At 52.3% G+C, this 18,589-nt stretch overlaps 1 protein-coding gene across 3 annotated transcripts in view; it reads right to left on the reverse strand.

The window, feature by feature from the left end:
* Positions 1 to 576: 576 nt before the first annotated feature.
* Positions 577 to 18,589, reverse strand: part of PFKFB3 (6-phosphofructo-2-kinase/fructose-2,6-biphosphatase 3) — a 48,862-nt gene continuing 30,849 nt past the window's right edge. For 2 of the 3 annotated variants that reach the window (XM_032963428.2, XM_076070680.1), the window contains exons 4-13: positions 14,690 to 14,756; positions 13,831 to 13,962; positions 12,094 to 12,215; positions 10,838 to 11,045; positions 10,032 to 10,178; positions 9,476 to 9,580; positions 8,668 to 8,797; positions 8,245 to 8,307; positions 7,348 to 7,412; positions 577 to 7,014 (exon numbers count right to left, since the gene is read on the reverse strand). In XM_032963428.2, the coding sequence (XP_032819319.2) occupies positions 6,955 to 7,014; positions 7,348 to 7,412; positions 8,245 to 8,307; positions 8,668 to 8,797; positions 9,476 to 9,580; positions 10,032 to 10,178; positions 10,838 to 11,045; positions 12,094 to 12,215; positions 13,831 to 13,962; positions 14,690 to 14,756 (1,099 nt within the window). In that variant the 3' untranslated portion in view covers positions 577 to 6,954. The remainder of the gene's footprint in view (positions 7,015 to 7,347; positions 7,413 to 8,244; positions 8,308 to 8,667; positions 8,798 to 9,475; positions 9,581 to 10,031; positions 10,179 to 10,837; positions 11,046 to 12,093; positions 12,216 to 13,830; positions 13,963 to 14,689; positions 14,757 to 18,589) is intronic. The other variant, XM_032963426.2, reaches the window with a different exon arrangement.

The following is an 18,589-nucleotide window of genomic DNA, read 5'->3' on the forward strand; positions in this document are numbered from 1 at the left end:
TGGATGGATGGATGGGCCGACGGACACATTGGTGAATGGATGGAATGCACGAACAGAGAGACAGACAAATTGAGGGATGGACGGAAGAGCCTGTGAGGCCCAAGAAACAAAACCCTCGTCTGCCAGTCACTCATTGGCACGTGGTATCACACCCCTCATTATCCAGCACTGCAGGGCAAGGATTATGTATAGAATTGTGAAACTCCTACCGATTACACTGGGCTACACGATGGATGCCAGGAGATGGCAGTATAGCAAGTGGGTTTATTGAACACAGCTGTGTAGACCTTTTCAGTGTCATTCCGGATCTGCAGTCTGTCTGGTGGTTTTTCTCTGGGGTTCTCCAGTTTTCCCCCACATGAAGTAACTTTGACCCACCCCTTACTGGAAATCTGTGAAAGAGCTTCATAGCTCACCAGATTTCCTCCAGTCTTAAAAGATTCTGATTTTGAAATTAAGTAAAACGTTCCATATTTGTAAAGAAATTGGCCAAAGATTCAAATACAGTGGAGCACTCTTGAACAAGTCTTGAGCCTCATCAAGGCTTCCTGAACGACATTTCACACAAAACACAGAGACGTTCTCAGGGCTGGTTTGCCCTTCCCAATATTTTATTTTGTTATTGTCACAGTCTAAACATCGACAAATGTTGTAATGATGTCTTTGGAAGATAGATTGTTATATTTTTTTTACATCAGTTGAACACATTCAGCCTTCATTACTGTACAGGTATTTAAAATCAAACACTTTTCTCGCCGTTTTAAAACACTTTCCGTGGAAAAATTTCAACTTTAGCAAAAAGCAGGGTCTCCTCCTCGTCACCACCATTCACCAGAGCACCACCCCTCCCCCCCCTACAGAACAACGTAGTCTGTGTAAAACGTAAAATGGCCTGAGGTCTAATTGCTGTCTTTCCATTGCAGCTGATAGTGGATTGATGTCCGTGACAGGTACAGTCGCGATTAAACGCCCCCTTTAAAAAGGTGACCACCACAAACATCTGGTAATATGCTGCGCCGTGTAGTCACAGGCCTGACCGCATCGTCTCAATACATTCAGCCAAAGTGACCCGGACTTTTTCAATACAGCAATCGTCGAGTCCCAGTGACCAACTCGAAATCAAACTTGATACGCTGACAATTATAAATGTGCAATTAAAACACACAAATTGGGTGAACTTTGGCCACGCGTTTGTGAACTTTTTGCCACAATTCGCGGTACAAAGTTGTTCATTTTAGTTGTTTATTCGCGTGACTTCCACCACCCCTGCCCGAGCCAATTGGCAAAGGACGTGCGTGTTGGTTGGACGGCAGTCACACACACCAAAGCACCTGAGTTTGTGCAACGAAAATTACCCGACATACAAAGTTAATGCACAGCAAAAATCCGAGCGCGTGTCGGGTACAGCGAGCAATGGAAACGAGGAACCGACCCCGCTCGCGGAGAGTCGCACCCAGAGGGTAAGTGGAAGTTTGCGTGACCGTCGGTCACATTAATTCACTGTTCAAATCAAAGACCGGACAGCATTGTCTCCCCATATCAACTGCACACCTTGGGGTGGGGGAACCTATGCCCCCCCCCGTGTGCCAGACATGACCCTGTCATTTTACATGACCCGCAGCCACATGAGGTCGACCCACCTTCACAACGACCCACTTCACAGCGTTACGCCAATGGCATTCATCCGTTCCTGCGAGCATTCCAGCGGCGCTAATCGGGTGCTACAGGGGAATATTTTCATACTGGAAACACTGCAGCTTTTCTAATTTTAGTGGCGCTCAGGTCACTCACAGTTGTCTTTCAAGTAGCTCGGAGCATACGCAGTCAATGCATGTGGCCCAACCTTGAGCAGAGTTTAGTGGTTATCTTAAGTGTGGTTGCCCGCCAAAGGAATATGAAACTTTTCCTCTCCCCCCCCCCCCCAGAACAGAAATGGTTCCCCACGTGTGATATAGGTAAATACACAAAACGATGGCATTACATTCCAGCTGTGGAGTCGGCGGGCTAGTTTGTGCACAAATCACCGTGAAGGGCTGCGGGATCCCACCACCCATTCCCAGAGATGAGACCCCCCCCCTCCCATATTAATCCACAGATGCGATTGCTCCGATCTCGATCCAGCTGGCCTCTCCCATCTTCCAAACGGAGGGCCGCAGCGAAGTCACCAACTTTAAATCTCTGCGTGGTTTTTGTTCTGTTTTCAAACAGCTGCCGGCGGCACAATTCTCGCTCCACCACCGTTCCCATTCCTCGCCGGCATGCTTCCCCACCGTACGTTCGACGAGGTCTGTCTGCTGGTGCTGTGCAAAGCCTTGTTTTCTGCGATCGTTTCGTTTGTCCGTCCGCTCGATAGTTTGGCAGGGCGGTTGGCATCTTGTTCTTTTTTGGAAGCGACCGACGGCAAGAGCGGCGCGTAGGCCACTTGGTTAATTCGTGCGCCGCTCTTCCCCCCCCCCACCTTCCCCGGCATTCTCCATTTGGCAAGCGTCGCCGCAATATTTGTTGTGGCGCGACGATGTTCCGCAGGCCCGATTGCGGAGTGTTGAAAATAAAAACACGAAATTTACAACGGGCGCAAGGCATGTAACGATTCAACCTCCGTGGCGATTCATCAAATTGTTTTAATTTTGAGGGTCCACGGTTCGATTCAATGTTCGATTCTTTTGTCCGATACGCACCGCCGAGCATTGTGCGTTCCGTGCGTTCCCAGTATCCTTTGTTCCGCTAGCCCAACGGAAACATTTGCATACAAGATAAAGGGGGCAGCTCTGACATCACCTGCTCACGGTGCTGCGAGTAGAAGAGTCTCCCCCCCCCCCCCCCCCCAGATGAAACTCAGCCCATGTCTAGAGGGTGCTTGGTTTATCCTTCCACGGAGGCTGCAGAAATTGGGAAGTGGTGGGCGTTACCCACACGCAACCCCACCATGTTGTGACCTGCCTGTCGAGCGACTGGTGTACCCATATACTGCTGGGTAGAAGACCAAGGCGGTGGGTGAGTGGTGGAATTTTAGAAACTTCGCCAATGTTTAAATGGATCGAATAGAACCATTGCACCACCACCGCAGCAGCATCATCACCATCATTCCGCAGATGAAATGATGAACACGGCCCAGTTATTTTATGCGTGCGTTTAGTGTTGCGAGCGTAACAATCGATAAAAATTGAGGAATCGTCACATGCCCATTAAATACTGAGCTCGGATTGTTCTTTTTTTTTTACCAGACATGCCGCCCCCCTTAACGGGAGTGGGTAGCCCCCCCCCCCCCCTTAGTGTAGTTTCACGAGCGTGCATTCTTAAAAAAAATTTAATACGAGTATAAAGGTTAAAAGTGCCACCTGCAATTCCTGTGACAACCCTCAAAGTTGAAACGCGTGCATAAAACGGAACCGGCTAAGAATCCACGGCACCCATATTGCATTGCGATGCGCTAATAACGTTCATTTCTCAACGCCAATTCCCCCCCCCACTCCCAACGATATGGCTTTCCACGATTAACAACCATCATTTATGTGCATTGTCTACAGAGGCTTTAATTTTCATATGGATAAAGAGCCTGATTGGTACTAATCACAAAAAAATGCACAGCAAGGAGAGGACCACGATGATGGGCGTTGAGATACACCGTTCTGTAATAATAATACCCGCCAGTTAAAACAACCGTAATAAAATCCCTGCGGCATTGTTACAGTGGCGTTGCAGCCCGTGGGTGCAAATGTTTTTGGAGTAGATTCCGATTTTTTGTTCGAACATCGAAATCTCTCTCCGATTTTCCACGGCTCCTTGGCACCAACCGCCGGTTGCCCGGCACCGGACACCGCGATTTTGCCCAGCGCCCGCTCGTGTCGAGTGTTACCGATTGCATTGCCGGTGCAACCGCCGCGTTTGAAAACCACCGTGTTTGAAACCGCTACCACGAGCCGCGGGACAGCATCTACAGTGTAAAAAAAAAAAACACAAAATCTAAAAAACCCGAGAGTGATCGTGGCCTCGGCATTATACCCACCCACCCTTCGTCCCGCACAGAGAAACTCTGCAGCGCAACCGCAGCCGCCTTTCTCAAAGCTGCCACTTCGGCCGTTCAAGTCCAGAGGCGACGTGCGAGTCCGGTTTTGAGGAGGCGACATTTTCCAGCTCGGCGTTTTACAGTCTCGCACTATGCGTGCAGGCAAAGACTGGATCACGAAGCGGCGTCCGATTGTGATGACGAGGACGACGATGATGACGATGTTCCTGTGCTGGGTTCCAACGAGACCAGTTCTGGGAAAATGGACTTGTCCGTCTGGTAGAAAGAGCGATGACGACGGTGATAATAATGCAATTGGTGCTCCTGGGAAGCTACTGGGGAGAGCCCTGACGATAAAGCCACTGCCAACGCATTCCAGTTTTTTTAAACTAATCCATGCATTTATCGATCACCCGAGACTGGAAAACCCGGGGCAGACTTTGTGGCCAGGAGTGACCACTGGGTCACGGTCATGCCGAGATGCCCTCTCTATGATATCTACATCCTCCAGGTCACACAGACCTGTGGCTTGGCAGCACCAGACAACCTGTACCCTCCGTAGCCCATCACATCCTTAAGAGAGGTAATCGAGTGGGTTTGGAGGGTAAGCGGGGCGGGCAAGCGGGTGGGCGGGCAGGCAAGCGAGCGAGTGAGCGAGTCACTTGTGTAGAGGTACAGTCCGCAGGGCATCCTCCCTGGAGCGGCTCACGTCCACATTCTGCGCACACCCACAGGAACCAGCGGGGTGAGGGGGGGGGGGCGAGGGTTTAGCGGTAAATGGTGAGGCGAGAGGCAAGGTCGGTGGTGGGTGATGACAACTAGAAGCCGGTTGCAGGATCCGTCGCATCGAGCACGAAACCCAGGTCTCACCCCAGCCAGCAGCAGATTGCACAGAATTAAGTAAACTTGTACGTTTAAGACGACGAAATACAATTACCGATACAGTTTGTGTTTATACACGGTTAAACCGTCAATACAACTATAATACCAACCGGCTGTGTGGCAGTAGATACACAAATGCTGCCACAAGTGCCACTCGGCCGTGCTGCAGAAGAAGATTAGAATTGTCAAGTGCCGTTCAAATTCGAGAATCAAGCCCTTTGTGCGCGTCAAGTCTCACATTGTGTGCCGTGAGATTCACGGTTTTTCACAGTTTTCAGTGTCTCACGGCCGTACAGTGGATTCTCACAATTTGTGTTGTTTACCCGTTGTAAATTAGCACACATAAAGCCCTATTTATTGCAGTGCCTCACCAGCAACAGCTGCCGCAAGTAGTTTCAGGTCTTGTGGAAGGTTTAGCTCCAAAACTGTTGTCTTTACTCGCAGCCTTTCCATGAGAATCAGGCTGGAAACTAACCACTATTCAAGGTTATTATTTCATTTACTATGGGGGTGTTCACTAAATAGTGGACATTAACCTGTTGCTCCTACGCAATTCTGTCTGTGCCTCAGTTTCTTAGGGCTCCCCCTCTGAGTTTATTGGGTTTCCCCCCAATATTTTGTCACTGGACATTTCACCGATTGAACCCTTTGGGGGGGAGTTGACATGCGTGGGTCTTATCTGCATCGCGAGATTTTTTTTGTTCGCGAGCGCCCGCGCGTCTGCAGCTCGCCGCGCGTTCTGCGCGCTGCTCAAATTCAGGCACAAGCGGTTTTTAATATCTTGCTTTGCTCGAGCCCCCCCCCCCCAAAAAAGTTTACAAATCGACCGAGGGTTGGGAGACGAACATTCATCACGAGCACTGCCCGCCGCCGCGGTGGGAAAAGGCTCGTCGGTCGCAGACCCGACGACTCGGTGAGCCGCGATCGAATCAACTCTGCCACTCTACTGCTCCACCTAAGGAACTCAACACGTTCGTCGATAACACTGCCCCCTGCCTGCAGAGGAGCAGATATATACTGGACAACACGTCCGGCAGTGGCTCGTCGTCACTGGCACAAACGTCACCTGTTACAAGTCCAGTGTGCTAGCTGCAGCGAGCTAGTGCCAGAGCTAGAATGTGTTATTCAGTAGTTACCGCAGCCCTTTAACATGAAACCGAGTGTTTGCCCCACTCCATGTGCCCTCTGACCCTTCCTCTTACCCAGCACATGGAGGAAAGACGGCAGAGCCGGACTTCAAAATCAAGTCGCAGTGATTTCCTGCTCGCATGAGCAGAGGCCATGGTGGTCATCTCCTGTTTACGGCCACTAGCCAGTTTGTAGGAAATTCCTATGGTGAGGGCGAGTATATCCTCAGGTCAAACACTGGTTGAGTTCCCCACTAAATGCTACTCGTGTGATTCATCCCATGGGAGAGGATCTAGCATTTCGAGGATTGGGCTGCTTAGCCATCAACGGGAAGTGCCCCAAAACACACCGGCCAACGAAGATGGAGCATTAATAGGACCCAGTCGTAATCTGAATAACATGGACAGTGACAGGGGATGATGGGTCCAGTCAACCCCCCCCCACCCCAACCAGGATTTTAACTTGGAAATCTTTCCATAGTGCGAGCCGCTCGCTCTACCGCCAGGGCCATCTATCTGGGCAGTGGTGTCAGGCGAACGCGTCGAGTTTTGTTATTCGCTCTTGTGCAGCAGCGCTGTCAATGCGGAATCGTATATATTTTTTGTTGTATTACAATCGATCGCAAGGAGCCGCGCGCGTTCAGGGTGAAGATGTTCAAGCGACGACGGGGCTTGTGCAGAATGTGACACACACTCCACACAGTGCGTGCGCACGCACGGCAAAAACCACCAACTGAACTTTTCAAACAATAAAATAACGGACGAATAAAAAAAAATTGGAGGGCGACAGGGCTGGAAGGCGTCGCACGCGGCGAGCGGGCGGGCGGGTGGGACGGGGCGAGCCCTCGTGAAGAGCAGCAGGGTGGTGAGGAGAGGAGGCTGGGTGAACGGAGAGGTGAGGAAGTGGAGGAGGAAGAGGAGGAGGATGAGCGGGGGATGTTAATCGTGGTTGGGGACAGTGCTCAGCGCTTGCGCGGCGCCTCGAGAAACGCATGTGTCCTGCGACACCAGAAACACAAACGACACAGGGAGTGGAGGGGTAACACGAGGTCAACAGGGAGGCGAGGGAGGTAGGGAGGGAGGGGGGGGCACTGTTTGTGTGGACGAGGCAAACGCGAACATCGTTATACATCCTTCTCTGTGCCAACAATGCGAAGGGTTCCAAATTGTCCAATTGCACGTGAGCGCACGATTTAGTTTGCAAACCAGTCAAAATTCCTGCTTCACGCATTCGGTGCAAATTACTTTGACTCAAGATACTTGCACGTGATTGGCTGTGCCACCAATTCGTGTGGTATGGTGCGCTGCGAGTGAGCGGTGAGCAGCACTCACCTCTGGCCGGTCTCTGTGCGTGTTCACCGCCTCCACCTTGAGGTTTATTTGCTCCATCTTGCAGCCTGAACCGCCGAGAGGGCGACAGCAGAAACGCGATCACCATCACAAACGAGTCTCTCTCGTCAGCGTGTTGCCAAGCAACGCGCGAAACGCCAACGACCTAACGTCTCGTTTCATCCGCGGCTGGATTGCTCGTTACGGTTCGGGGTCCAGGATTTAATTCGTGGGTAACTTCACTTGTATCGTCTTGTTCGACCACCTCATCTGACGAGATAACGTGAGTTCAGTGGGAGGTCGGTCATTCAATCTTCCTCTGCTGCTCCCACTATCTAGAACTCCCCCCACCCCCCAACAGCCACCTCTGCTGTCGGCTGCCTACTCCTGTTCAAGTCCAGGCCTCAAGACCTCACTCTTCTCCTCTGCGCATGGCTAACTGCCTTTCTCTCCCATAGACTCGCACACACAGACCCACACAGACTCACACAGAAACGTGTGGCTGACTACCTCTCCTTTAAAATAAGTAAGCCCACTGTTTCTCTCATGTCTTGAGATGTGGTCACATTTAAAAGCCATGTAAATGCACATTACCCTGTATCTGTTCTATCCATCTCGTTTGTGTCATCTGCTTCAATAGTACTTTCCGTCTCCATTTTGTTCTGCCCCTGAGCCAAAACGGAACATTTGTATCCCATTCCCGCGAGAATCGAATTGAATCAATGAAACATCACAACCCCTCGCCCAGTGCCCCCCCTGGTTTGAAGGCAGGCAATCTGACGTCACGGGACGAGAGGGTGAGGTTGTCGCCCATCGGCACCTCCGATTAGCACGGTTGGCCACGTACGGTGCGACGAGAAGTTCCACACACACACAAAGATCGTGACCCGGCGATCGTACCGTAAGCCACGGGTGTGAGCTTGATGACCGTGTGGAGGTAGCACTTGAGGTAGGGGAGCTCTTCTGAAACGAGACGGCACCAGCGTTGGTGAAGTACGCTCAAACAAACCCCTCGTGTGTCCACGGGCTTTCATCCAGCAGCGGACTGATGAAGGGGCTGCAAATTCGTACTTTTGAGTAACTTGATGGGATAAAGTAAATGACGTCAAAAAATTATTGCGCACGATTGGCTGCTTCACCAACCCATGTGGTGCGGTGGAGTGGTGGGCGGCGAGGAAGGAGCCCTTGGTGCCGGTGTGCCCGTGTGTCTGTGCGATTCTGTGTCTGGATGCTCCGTGACCATGCGTCCGCATACGCCTGCGCGTGTATCTACGCGCGCTTCGGCATGTACGAGCGTCTGCACGGCGATCACCCCGCGTGTACCGTAGGACTTGTCAAGGAAGTACGCGAGCAGGCAGCGCATGACGGCCTGGTGGCAGATGACCAGCACGTTCTCCTGCCGCTCCAGCTCCATGATCACCGGCTCCAGGCGGTGAACCAGGTCCTGGTAGGACTGCCCATGTGCAAGGACAAAGACCCCCCCCCCGCCCCAAAAAGTTCAATTTAGTTTGCTTTTCAACGTCCCGCCCTCCGGTTCTGCTGAAAAACCAACGCAATTGGAGGATTTCCCTCCCCAACGTAACGTAATTGGCTGTGTCGGGTGGCGGAGGGCACAGTTGATAATTAATTGGCGCTATACCTACACAATGATCTAACTCAAGAGTAACCGATTACGGATCGTAACACAGGTTGTGAACGCCTACTTAAACACTGGTTGACTGAAAAGAGCTGAAGAAAAACAGCTTAAGGACCACAGAGCTTGGGCAATTTGCTGGTGGTGTTGGCTCACCTCTCCCGCCTGGCTGCTGCCTTCCCGCTCGTCTGTGGTACCTCCTCGCACCTCCGAGTCGTTTTCCCTCTTCCGGGAGCGAGCGACTAACTTATACAAATTAAATTTATTATTAATGCCTACGGGTGTCTCTTTAAAATTGAATTTGGCCTACATGGTATTTATTGAATAATTGATTCAAGTTTGCGCACTATTTCGCGAATTTTTTTTCCCCTTTCGAAATGCGGCCGTTTTTGCACCAGTTTCTATTCGGTTGTTTTCGCTCCGATGTATTCTCCCTGCGACGTCGCCCTTCCGGAGTTTGGAGGGGACTGGCGGCCGTCGGGTCCCGGTCGGACTTACCTCCCCCTTGGGGTAGCGGTAGTGGTACTTGTCCTGGTCCCGGAGCGCAAACTCCTCCGGGTGCGTCTCCTGGATCTCCTCGTAGGTCATCTCTTCGCACACGCCCTGCATGTAGCGGCACGCACCACCCACCCCGCGCCCCCCCCATCGTAGTGAGCGTGCTGCACCGCCAATCGCAATGGTGATCAACCGCCATCGACCGGCTAGGATGGTCGCCCCCCGGTTATGAAGAAATACCGGACGAACATACAAAGAGCCGACCAATGAACGAGCGAGTGAATTAATGACGAATTAATACGTGAATGAGTAATGGAGTGATCGAATGAGCAAGTGAACATACGGTTGAATGAGCGATTGATTAAACAAGTAATAGTGATTGGGCAAAGAAGTGAGTGAATTAATCGAGCGAATAAGTGAATGAATAAATGAGTGAGCGAGGGAGGGAGTACGTTAATGCAGTGGTCGAGTGAGTGAACAAGTGAGTGATTGTATGAATGGAGCGAGTGAATAAATGAACGAATGAAACGGACGAGCCAAGGAGTGAGCGAGCACGCACGGCGTCGATCTCGTCGAGCGCCTTCCACTGCTCGTAGGGCGCGGCCAGCGCCTCGGCCGTCTGGATGGTGCGCTTCATTTGGCTCGTCCAAACCTTCAGGTCCTTGATGTTCTGCTCACGCAGGAACTTGCCCATTGTGTTGGCGAACTGGGGGGGGGGGGGGGCGCGGGGGGCACCAGGAGAGGTGGAGAGAGAGGGGAAGAGAGGATATTGTGGGGGGCAGCAGAGAAAACAGGGTCAAAGGTTAATCTCGCTCTGCCCCCCCCCCCCTCCTGGTCTTCATTACTTGCCTTCTCTCTTCCTCTACTCACCCCCCTTCATCTCTCTCGTACCCCATCGTCTGCCCCCTATTTTCCTTCTTAATTCTCTCGCCCTCTTAACTCCCCCCTCTCTCATTTATCTCCACCTTAAACCTTCCCCCTCTCATACTCCCCTTGTTCCTGTCTCCCTTAATCCCTCACTTGCCCCTTTCACTTTCCTTCAATACCTCACTTCCTGCTGCTATCCCCTGCTTCTCTCCCTGCTGCTCCTCACTCCCCCCCCTCTCTACCCACACTCTTCCCCACCCACCCTCTACCCACACTATTCCCCACACCCCCCTCTCTCTACCCACTCTTCCCCACACCCCCCTCTCTCTACCCACACTATTCCCCACACCCCCCTCTCTCTACCCACTCTTCCCCACACCCCCCTCTCTCTACCCACACTCTTCCCCACACCCCCCTCTCTCTACCCACACTCTTCCCCACACCCCCCTCTCTCTACCCACACACTTCTCCACCACACTGCCCCCCCCCCCCCCCCACCTGCTTCCCGCGCAGCGAGAGCCCCGAGTCCCCGCCGATGCGGCCCTTGATGTTGAGCTCGCTCTCGCCGTGGCGGCACAGGTAGATGGAGCGCGGCTGCACGTGGATGTTCATCAGGTAGTAGACGATCTTGCTCTGCACGTGGTCCTGCACGCGGTTCACCAGGAAGCGCTGCCCCACGTTGATGATCTTGATGTAGGACAGCTCGCTAGATGGGGAGAGGAGGAGGAGGCGGAGGAGGAGATGCGTCATCCGTCTCCTTGGCGGTGTCGTGAACGTCGTCATGGCGGTGCGAGTCCATTACTAGCGTCGTTCACATCCTCGCGAACGTCGCCTGTCGTCGTCGGAGCTCGCAGTGCCCTACATGGCGACGGCTCAGGTGCGTTACGCTCATCATTCACACTGCAGCTTACACTCATTACTCTCAGCATGACCACGATGAAAGCTTGCTCCGATTAAGATCATCATCATTGTGATCAACATAATCGCAGCCTATGCTTTACGTACTCATCATCAGAGCTGCATCTACTTATCATACCCATCATCACAGCTTACACTGAATTCCTCCTATTCTCATTGCCAACATAAGTATTAGAGCTTACTCTTCATCATGAGTAGGGGTATGGTGGATACAGCGGAGCAGAGCGAATTGAAGCACAGCCCAACCGAGTGGGGTGGAGCATGAAGGGAAAAGTGGAGTGCGGTGAAGCAAAACGAAGCAAGGGGGAGGCATGGTGAAGCACAGCAGAGTGAAGCAAGGAGAAGCGGAGCGAAGCATGGAGAAGCAAAGCGAAGCAAGGAGAAGCGGAGCGAAGGTGGAGAAGCGGAGCGAAGCAAGGAGAAGCAGAGTGAAGCATGGAGAAGCAAAGCGAAGTAAGGAGAAGCAGAGTGAAGCAAGGTGAAGCGGAGCGAAGGTGGAGAAGCGGAGCGAAGCAAGGAGAAGCAGAGTGAAGCAAGGAGAAGCGGAGCGAAGCAAGGAGAAGCAGAGTGAAGCATGGAGAAGCGGAGCGATGCCGAGGAAAGCATGGAGAAGCCGACTGAAGCATGGAGAAGCGGAGCGAAGGTGGAGAAGCAAAGCGAAGCAAGGAGAAGCAAAGCGAAGCAAGGAGAAGTGGAGCGAAGGTGGAGAAGCGGAGTAAAGCGGAGCGAAGCCGAGTGAAGCAAGGAGCAGCGAAGCAAGGAGAAGCGGAGTGAAGCAAGGAGAAGCGGAGTGAAGCTAGGAGAAGCGGAGCGAAGGTGGAGGAGCATGGCACCACCTGTCGGTGACGTCGTCCAGCGGCTCGTAGGTCTGCTCGTAGAGCACGATCCTCTTGAGGAAGTCGTCCACAGCGTCCTCCTTGTCCATGCCCTTGTAGTCGGGCCCCGTCAGCTTCACCTCCTGTGGTGGTGGTGGTGGAGCACACACGGGGGGAGGGGGGGCAGGGGAACGGGAGGGGGGAGGTAGGCGGTCGGGTGGAACGGGGAGCAGGGGGATTATGCATCTTGTCAAGCGATCGCATTGTTTCGTATAATCTCAAATGCACCTTCGACAGTGCTGTTTGTTACTGGCCCGCGTTGGCATGTTGGGTCTTTGGCCCACGCTGCAGAAAAGAAACCGCACGCGTGTTAAATATCGCGACGATCGACATCATCACCACCACCACCACCACCACAACGTTACATCGTGGCCGCCTCGCTCATTCATCGAGGGCGGTCACACGGCTAGCGGTTTGCGAGGACACGGGGGGGTCACGAACGGACATCGCGAGACGAACTCCGTGGCGACCTTGACCCCCGGCGTGCCGAGCCGTGCACCCCGCGCCGTCACTCGGGGACTCGGGCAAAGGACAACGATTAGCGCCGCAAATCCCCCACGACTCGGAAACACTTCGGCAGCTCGAGGTGGCCGCGGGTTTTGTGCGTAGGCAGACGTTTCGTTTCGAGCAAGCCGAGTAGGACGCCAGAACTGGGAGGTGGGGGTGCTCCGGGAGCGGTGGCGCAGCAGTTAGCGCGCGGCCACGACCAACCACGGCAAAACCCGCGTTTGATCCCCGGCTGCAGCCATCATCCGCGGCAAGCGGATTGTAGATGATATATATCTGAACCGGTTGAGGTCCTTGATGTTTCGTGGGAGACTTTGTAGAAACATAACGTTTTGCTTTCAGCATTACCTAGGAATGTCAGCCTGCAGGTGGCAGGTTTTTCCCGTAGCGTGGGCTTTTATTTTTTTTTCAAAACTAGTTTGGCTACTGTGTGGGCGTGGAGGTCACCGTGACAGGCTGGCTGGGCGCTGGCGAGCCGCGATGTACCCGCTCCCGAGTGATTTCCTGCAGAACCGGTTTGTAGGAAATTCCACATTCCAACCAGGGTTTGAACCCAAACCCTCCGCGCTTGCGAGCCGTTCGCTCTCGAGCCGAGCCACCGCGGCTTGTGCTCGCCGGCTCCAAGTGCTTTGCGCGGCGATTGGACCGATGGTGCAAAGATTCTGAAATCCCCCCCACACCCCACCAACCCCTTCGCTGCCTCTTTCCAGCCCAGCAGCATAAATGGTTTCAAGGCAGTCAATCGCCAGGTGGGGGCAAAGTGTCGGTGTTCCCAAACATACCTCCCTAAAGGGGCCCTCTAGAGCTCCATCTTGTGGAGGCTCCTTCCGTCAGCGGTGGCGTGAGCGAGCACCTGCAAGGCTGCGCCTTTACCATATCCTGCTTTGAGCAAATTCCAATCGCAAGGAGGGTTTTGCAGGCTGGACGGAAACTGAGAAACTGGAGACACACCCCCACCACGCATACAGTTGACGTGACCGGGAGTGCAGTGGACACGACCAGCAGTGCGGTTTACGGTCCCAGCAGTGCAGTTAATGGTTCCGCTAGTTTGGTTGACGTCCACGGTAGTGCAGTTAGTGACCCCAGTAGTGCGGTTAGCGGTCCCGGTATTACGGTCAGTAGGACTGTCAGTGCATCACGGGATGCGGGTGGGGGAAGGGGGGCAAGGGAGGTGGGGGGGAGGCCACGTGCCTGGATGTTGGCGGCGATGACATCGGGGTCCATGCACACCGACTCCACGAAGAACACTTTGTACGCGTTCTCGCTCGCAAAGTTCATAATGATCTCGCGCCGTTCCCGCGTCGTGTTCGTTGCGTCAAACACCTGGGGGCACGGGAAGGGGGGGGGGGGGCACGGGAGAAGGGGGTGGGGGTGGCACGGGAGGAACAACTATCAATTACAACTATAAACCATCTGTATTTTACCGGGTAAGGCCCACTGAGCTATGTAGCTACTTTTCAGAAGCGACCTGCCCACAAAAGAGAGCTCAACGAAGTGGCTTGTGTGGTAATTTAAAGCAACCAAAAACTCTAAACGCACGTTTTTGAACGTGCAGGGAAAAACGAGGAGAGAGACACGCAAACTCCAAATATTCAGCAGGCGTCAGGGTCAGGATCAAACCCACGACCTCCTGTATACCAGGCGAGGTAGCTAATATCACACCAGCGCGGCATCCCAAAAGAGTTCCCTTCTCAAAAAACATCCAGATGCAGCCCACAATGCACTGCCCCAGGCGGCGGTGGCAGTGGCTTTAACAAATCCGCTGAGAGTGGTGGCGGTGGCAAGGGTGAGCGTGACATTGGGGCGAATCTCTTCTCGTCAAGCGGTGATGCCTCACAGTGCAGCAGCGTGGACCGCCTCTAACGCAGAACTGTTGAGGCAGCATCGAGGGTTGGTGGATCACACACAGATGTTGTGAAACGCTTCCCGTGGAAGAGCGTGCGTGTCTGTGCGACCGCTACGTGCGTGCTTAACCGCCGTGTGCGCGTGTGTCTGTGCGAGACTGCCGTGTGTCTGTGCGAGACCGCCGTGTGTCTGTGCGGTCACTCACTGCCACTTGGCCGCCCTCCTCTGAGAGGTATGTCTTCACGTCGTTCAGCGCCGTCAGCGCGCACTGCCTGCGGGAGGGAGGCACCATCGCCCCGTCAAGCAAAACAACGTCGGCAGTGGCGAGCAGGCAAGCAAACGCTCATTCGATATAGAGAACCGCAGAGCTTGGGGGGGGGGGGTGGGGCGGATGAAATTTGGCACCGGCTCAACTACGCCAGAGGCTGCTGCTGCCGCTGCCTTCTCGCTCGTCTGTGGGTCCCCCTCGTGCCTCCGGGTGGTCCTCTCTCTCTTCGAGAGCGATGAGCGAGCACCGTACGCTGGAGGCGCGCTACGAGTCGACATTATTATTGTTTCAAATGGCCTGGCCGCGTGGTTGAGGAATGTGGTTCGCGGCCCCCCGGTAGCAAGCCCCGGGGAGACGTCAAACCCCAGCAGTGTCATTCTGCCTCCCGTGCGCCGGTGCGATTAATGCGAGGCGATTAATGCGAGGTGATTAATGCGAGGTGATTATGCGAGGCGATTAATGCGAGGTGATTATGCGAGGCGATTAATGCGAGGCGATTATGTGAGGTGATTAATGCGAGGTGATTATGTGAGATGATTACGTGAGGTGATTACATGAGGTGATTATGCGAGGCGATTAATGCGAGGTGATTAATGCGAGGTGATTAATGCGAGGTGATTAATGCGAGGTGATTATGCGAGGCGATTAATGCGAGGTGATTATGCGAGGCGATTAATGCGAGGTGATTATGCGAGGTGATTAATACGAGGTGATTAATGCGAGGTGATTAATGCGAGGTGATTATGCGAGGCGATTAATGCGAGGCGATTATGCGAGGCGATTAATGCGAGGCGATTAATTCGAGGTGATTATGCGAGGCGATTAATGCGAGGCGATTGCGAGGCGATTATGTGAGGTGATTATGTGAGATGATTACGTGAGGTGATTACACGAGGTGATTATGCGAGGCGATTAATGCGAGGTGATTAATGCGAGGTGATTAATGCGAGGTGATTAATGCGAGGCGATTAATGCGAGGCGATTAATGCGAGGCGATTATGCGAGGCGATTAATGCGAGGCGATTAATGCGAGGTGATTATGCGAGGCGATTAATGCGAGGCGATTAATGCGAGGCGATTATGTGAGGTGATTATGTGAGATGATTACGTGAGGTGATTACACGAGGTGATTATGCGAGGCGATTAATGCGAGGTGATTAATGCGAGGTGATTAATGCGAGGCGATTAATGCGAGGCGATTATGCGAGGCGATTAATGCGAGGTGATTATGCGAGGCGATTAATGCGAGGTGATTATGCGAGGTGATTAATGCGAGGTGATTAATGCGAGGTGATTAATGCGAGGTGATTATGCGAGGCGATTAATGCGAGGCGATTATGCGAGGCGATTAATGCGAGGCGATTAATGCGAGGTGATTATGCGAGGCGATTAATGCGAGGCGATTAATGCGAGGCGATTATGTGAGGTGATTAATGCGAGGTGATTATGTGAGATGATTACGTGAGGTGATTACACGAGGTAATTACACGAGGTAATTATGCGAGGCGATTAATGCGAGGTGATTAATGCAAGGTGATTAATGCGAGGTGATTATGCGAGGCGATTAATGCGAGGCGATTATGCGAGGCGATTAATGCGAGCTGATTATGTGAGATGATTACGTGAGGTGATTACACGAGGTGATTATGCGAGGCGATTAATGCGAGGTGATTAATGCGAGGTGATTAATGCGAGGTGATTAATGCGAGGCGATTAATGCGAGGCGATTATGCGAGGCGATTAATGCGAGGTGATTATGCGAGGCGATTAATGCGAGGTGATTATGCGAGGTGATTAATGCGAGGTGATTAATGCGAGGTGATTAATGCGAGGTGATTATGCGAGGCGATTAATGCGAGGCGATTATGCGAGGCGATTAATGCGAGGCGATTAATGCGAGGTGATTATGCGAGGCGATTAATGCGAGGCGATTAATGCGAGGCGATTATGTGAGGTGATTAATGCGAGGTGATTATGTGAGATGATTACGTGAGGTGATTACACGAGGTAATTATGCGAGGTGATTAATGCGAGGTGATTAATGCGAGGTGATTATGCGAGGCGATTAATGCGAGGCGATTATGCGAGGCGATTAATGCGAGGTGATTATGTGAGGCGATTAATGCGAGGTGATTATGCGAGGTGATTAATGCGAGGTGATTAATGCGAGGTGATTAATGCGAGGTGATTATGCGAGGCGATTAATGCGAGGCGATTATGCGAGGCGATTAATGCGAGGCGATTAATGCGAGGTGATTATGCGAGGCGATTAATGCGAGGCGATTAATGCGAGGCGATTAATGCGAGGCGATTATGTGAGGTGATTATGTGAGATGATTACGTGAGGTGATTACACGACGTGATTATGCGAGGCGATTAATGCGAGGTGATTAATGCGAGGTGATTAATGCGAGGTGATTATGCGAGGCGATTAATGCGAGGCGATTATGCGAGGCGATTAATGCGAGGTGATTATGCGAGGCGATTAATGCGAGGTGATTATGCAAGGTGATTAATGCGAGGTGATTAATGCGAGGTGATTAATGCGAGGTGATTATGCGAGGCGATTAATGCGAGGCGATTATGCGAGGCGATTAATGCGAGGCGATTAATGCGAGGTGATTATGCGAGGCGATTAATGCGAGGCGATTAATGCGAGGCGATTATGTGAGGTGATTAATGCGAGGTGATTATGTGAGATGATTACGTGAGGTGATTACACGAGGTGATTATGCGAGGCGATTAATGCGAGGTGATTAATGCGAGGTGATTAATGCGAGGTGATTATGCGAGGCGATTAATGCGAGGCGATTATGCGAGGCGATTAATGCGAGGTGATTATGCGAGGCGATTAATGCGAGGTGATTATGCGAGGTGATTAATGCGAGGTGATTAATGCGAGGTGATTATGCGAGGCGATTAATGCGAGGCGATTATGCGAGGCGATTAATGCGAGGTGATTATGCGAGGCGATTAATGCGAGGTGATTATGCGAGGCGATTAATGCGAGGTGATTATGCGAGGTGATTAATGCGAGGTGATTAATGTGAGGTGATTAATGCGAGGTGATTATGCGAGGCGATTAATGCGAGGCGATTATGCGAGGCGATTAATGCGAGGCGATTAATGCGAGGTGATTATGCGAGGCGATTAATGCGAGGTGATTATGCGAGGTGATTAATGCGAGGTGATTAATGCGAGGTGATTATGCGAGGCGATTAATGCGAGGCGATTATGCGAGGCGATTAATGCGAGGTGATTATACGAGGCGATTAATGCGAGGTGATTATGCGAGGCGATTAATGCGAGGTGATTATGCGAGGTGATTAATGATTAATGCGAGGTGATTATGCGAGGCGATTAATGCGAGGCGATTATGCGAGGCGATTAATGCGAGGCGATTAATGCGAGGTGATTATGCGAGGCGATTAATGCGAGGCGATTAATGCGAGGCGATTATGTGAGGTGATTAATGCGAGGTGATTATGTGAGATGATTACGTGAGGTGATTACACGAGGTGATTATGCGAGGCGATTAATGCGAGGTGATTAATGCGAGGTGATTAATGCGAGGTGATTATGCGAGGCGATTAATGCGAGGCGATTATGCGAGGCGATTAATGCGAGGTGATTATGCGAGGCGATTAATGCGAGGTGATTATGCGAGGTGATTAATGCGAGGTGATTAATGCGAGGTGATTAATGCGAGGTGATTAATGCGAGGTGATTATGCGAGGCGATTAATGCGAGGCGATTATGCGAGGTGATTATGCGAGGCGATTAATGCGAGGTGATTAATGCGAGGTGATTAATGCGAGGCGATTATGCGAGGCGATT

The sequence above is a fragment of the Petromyzon marinus genome, chromosome 30 (genome assembly GCF_048934315.1).
Source record: "Petromyzon marinus isolate PM22_M1 ecotype Great Lakes invasive population chromosome 30, UKy_Petmar_22M1.pri1.0, whole genome shotgun sequence".
Lineage (NCBI taxonomy): Eukaryota > Metazoa > Chordata > Hyperoartia > Petromyzontiformes > Petromyzontidae > Petromyzon > Petromyzon marinus.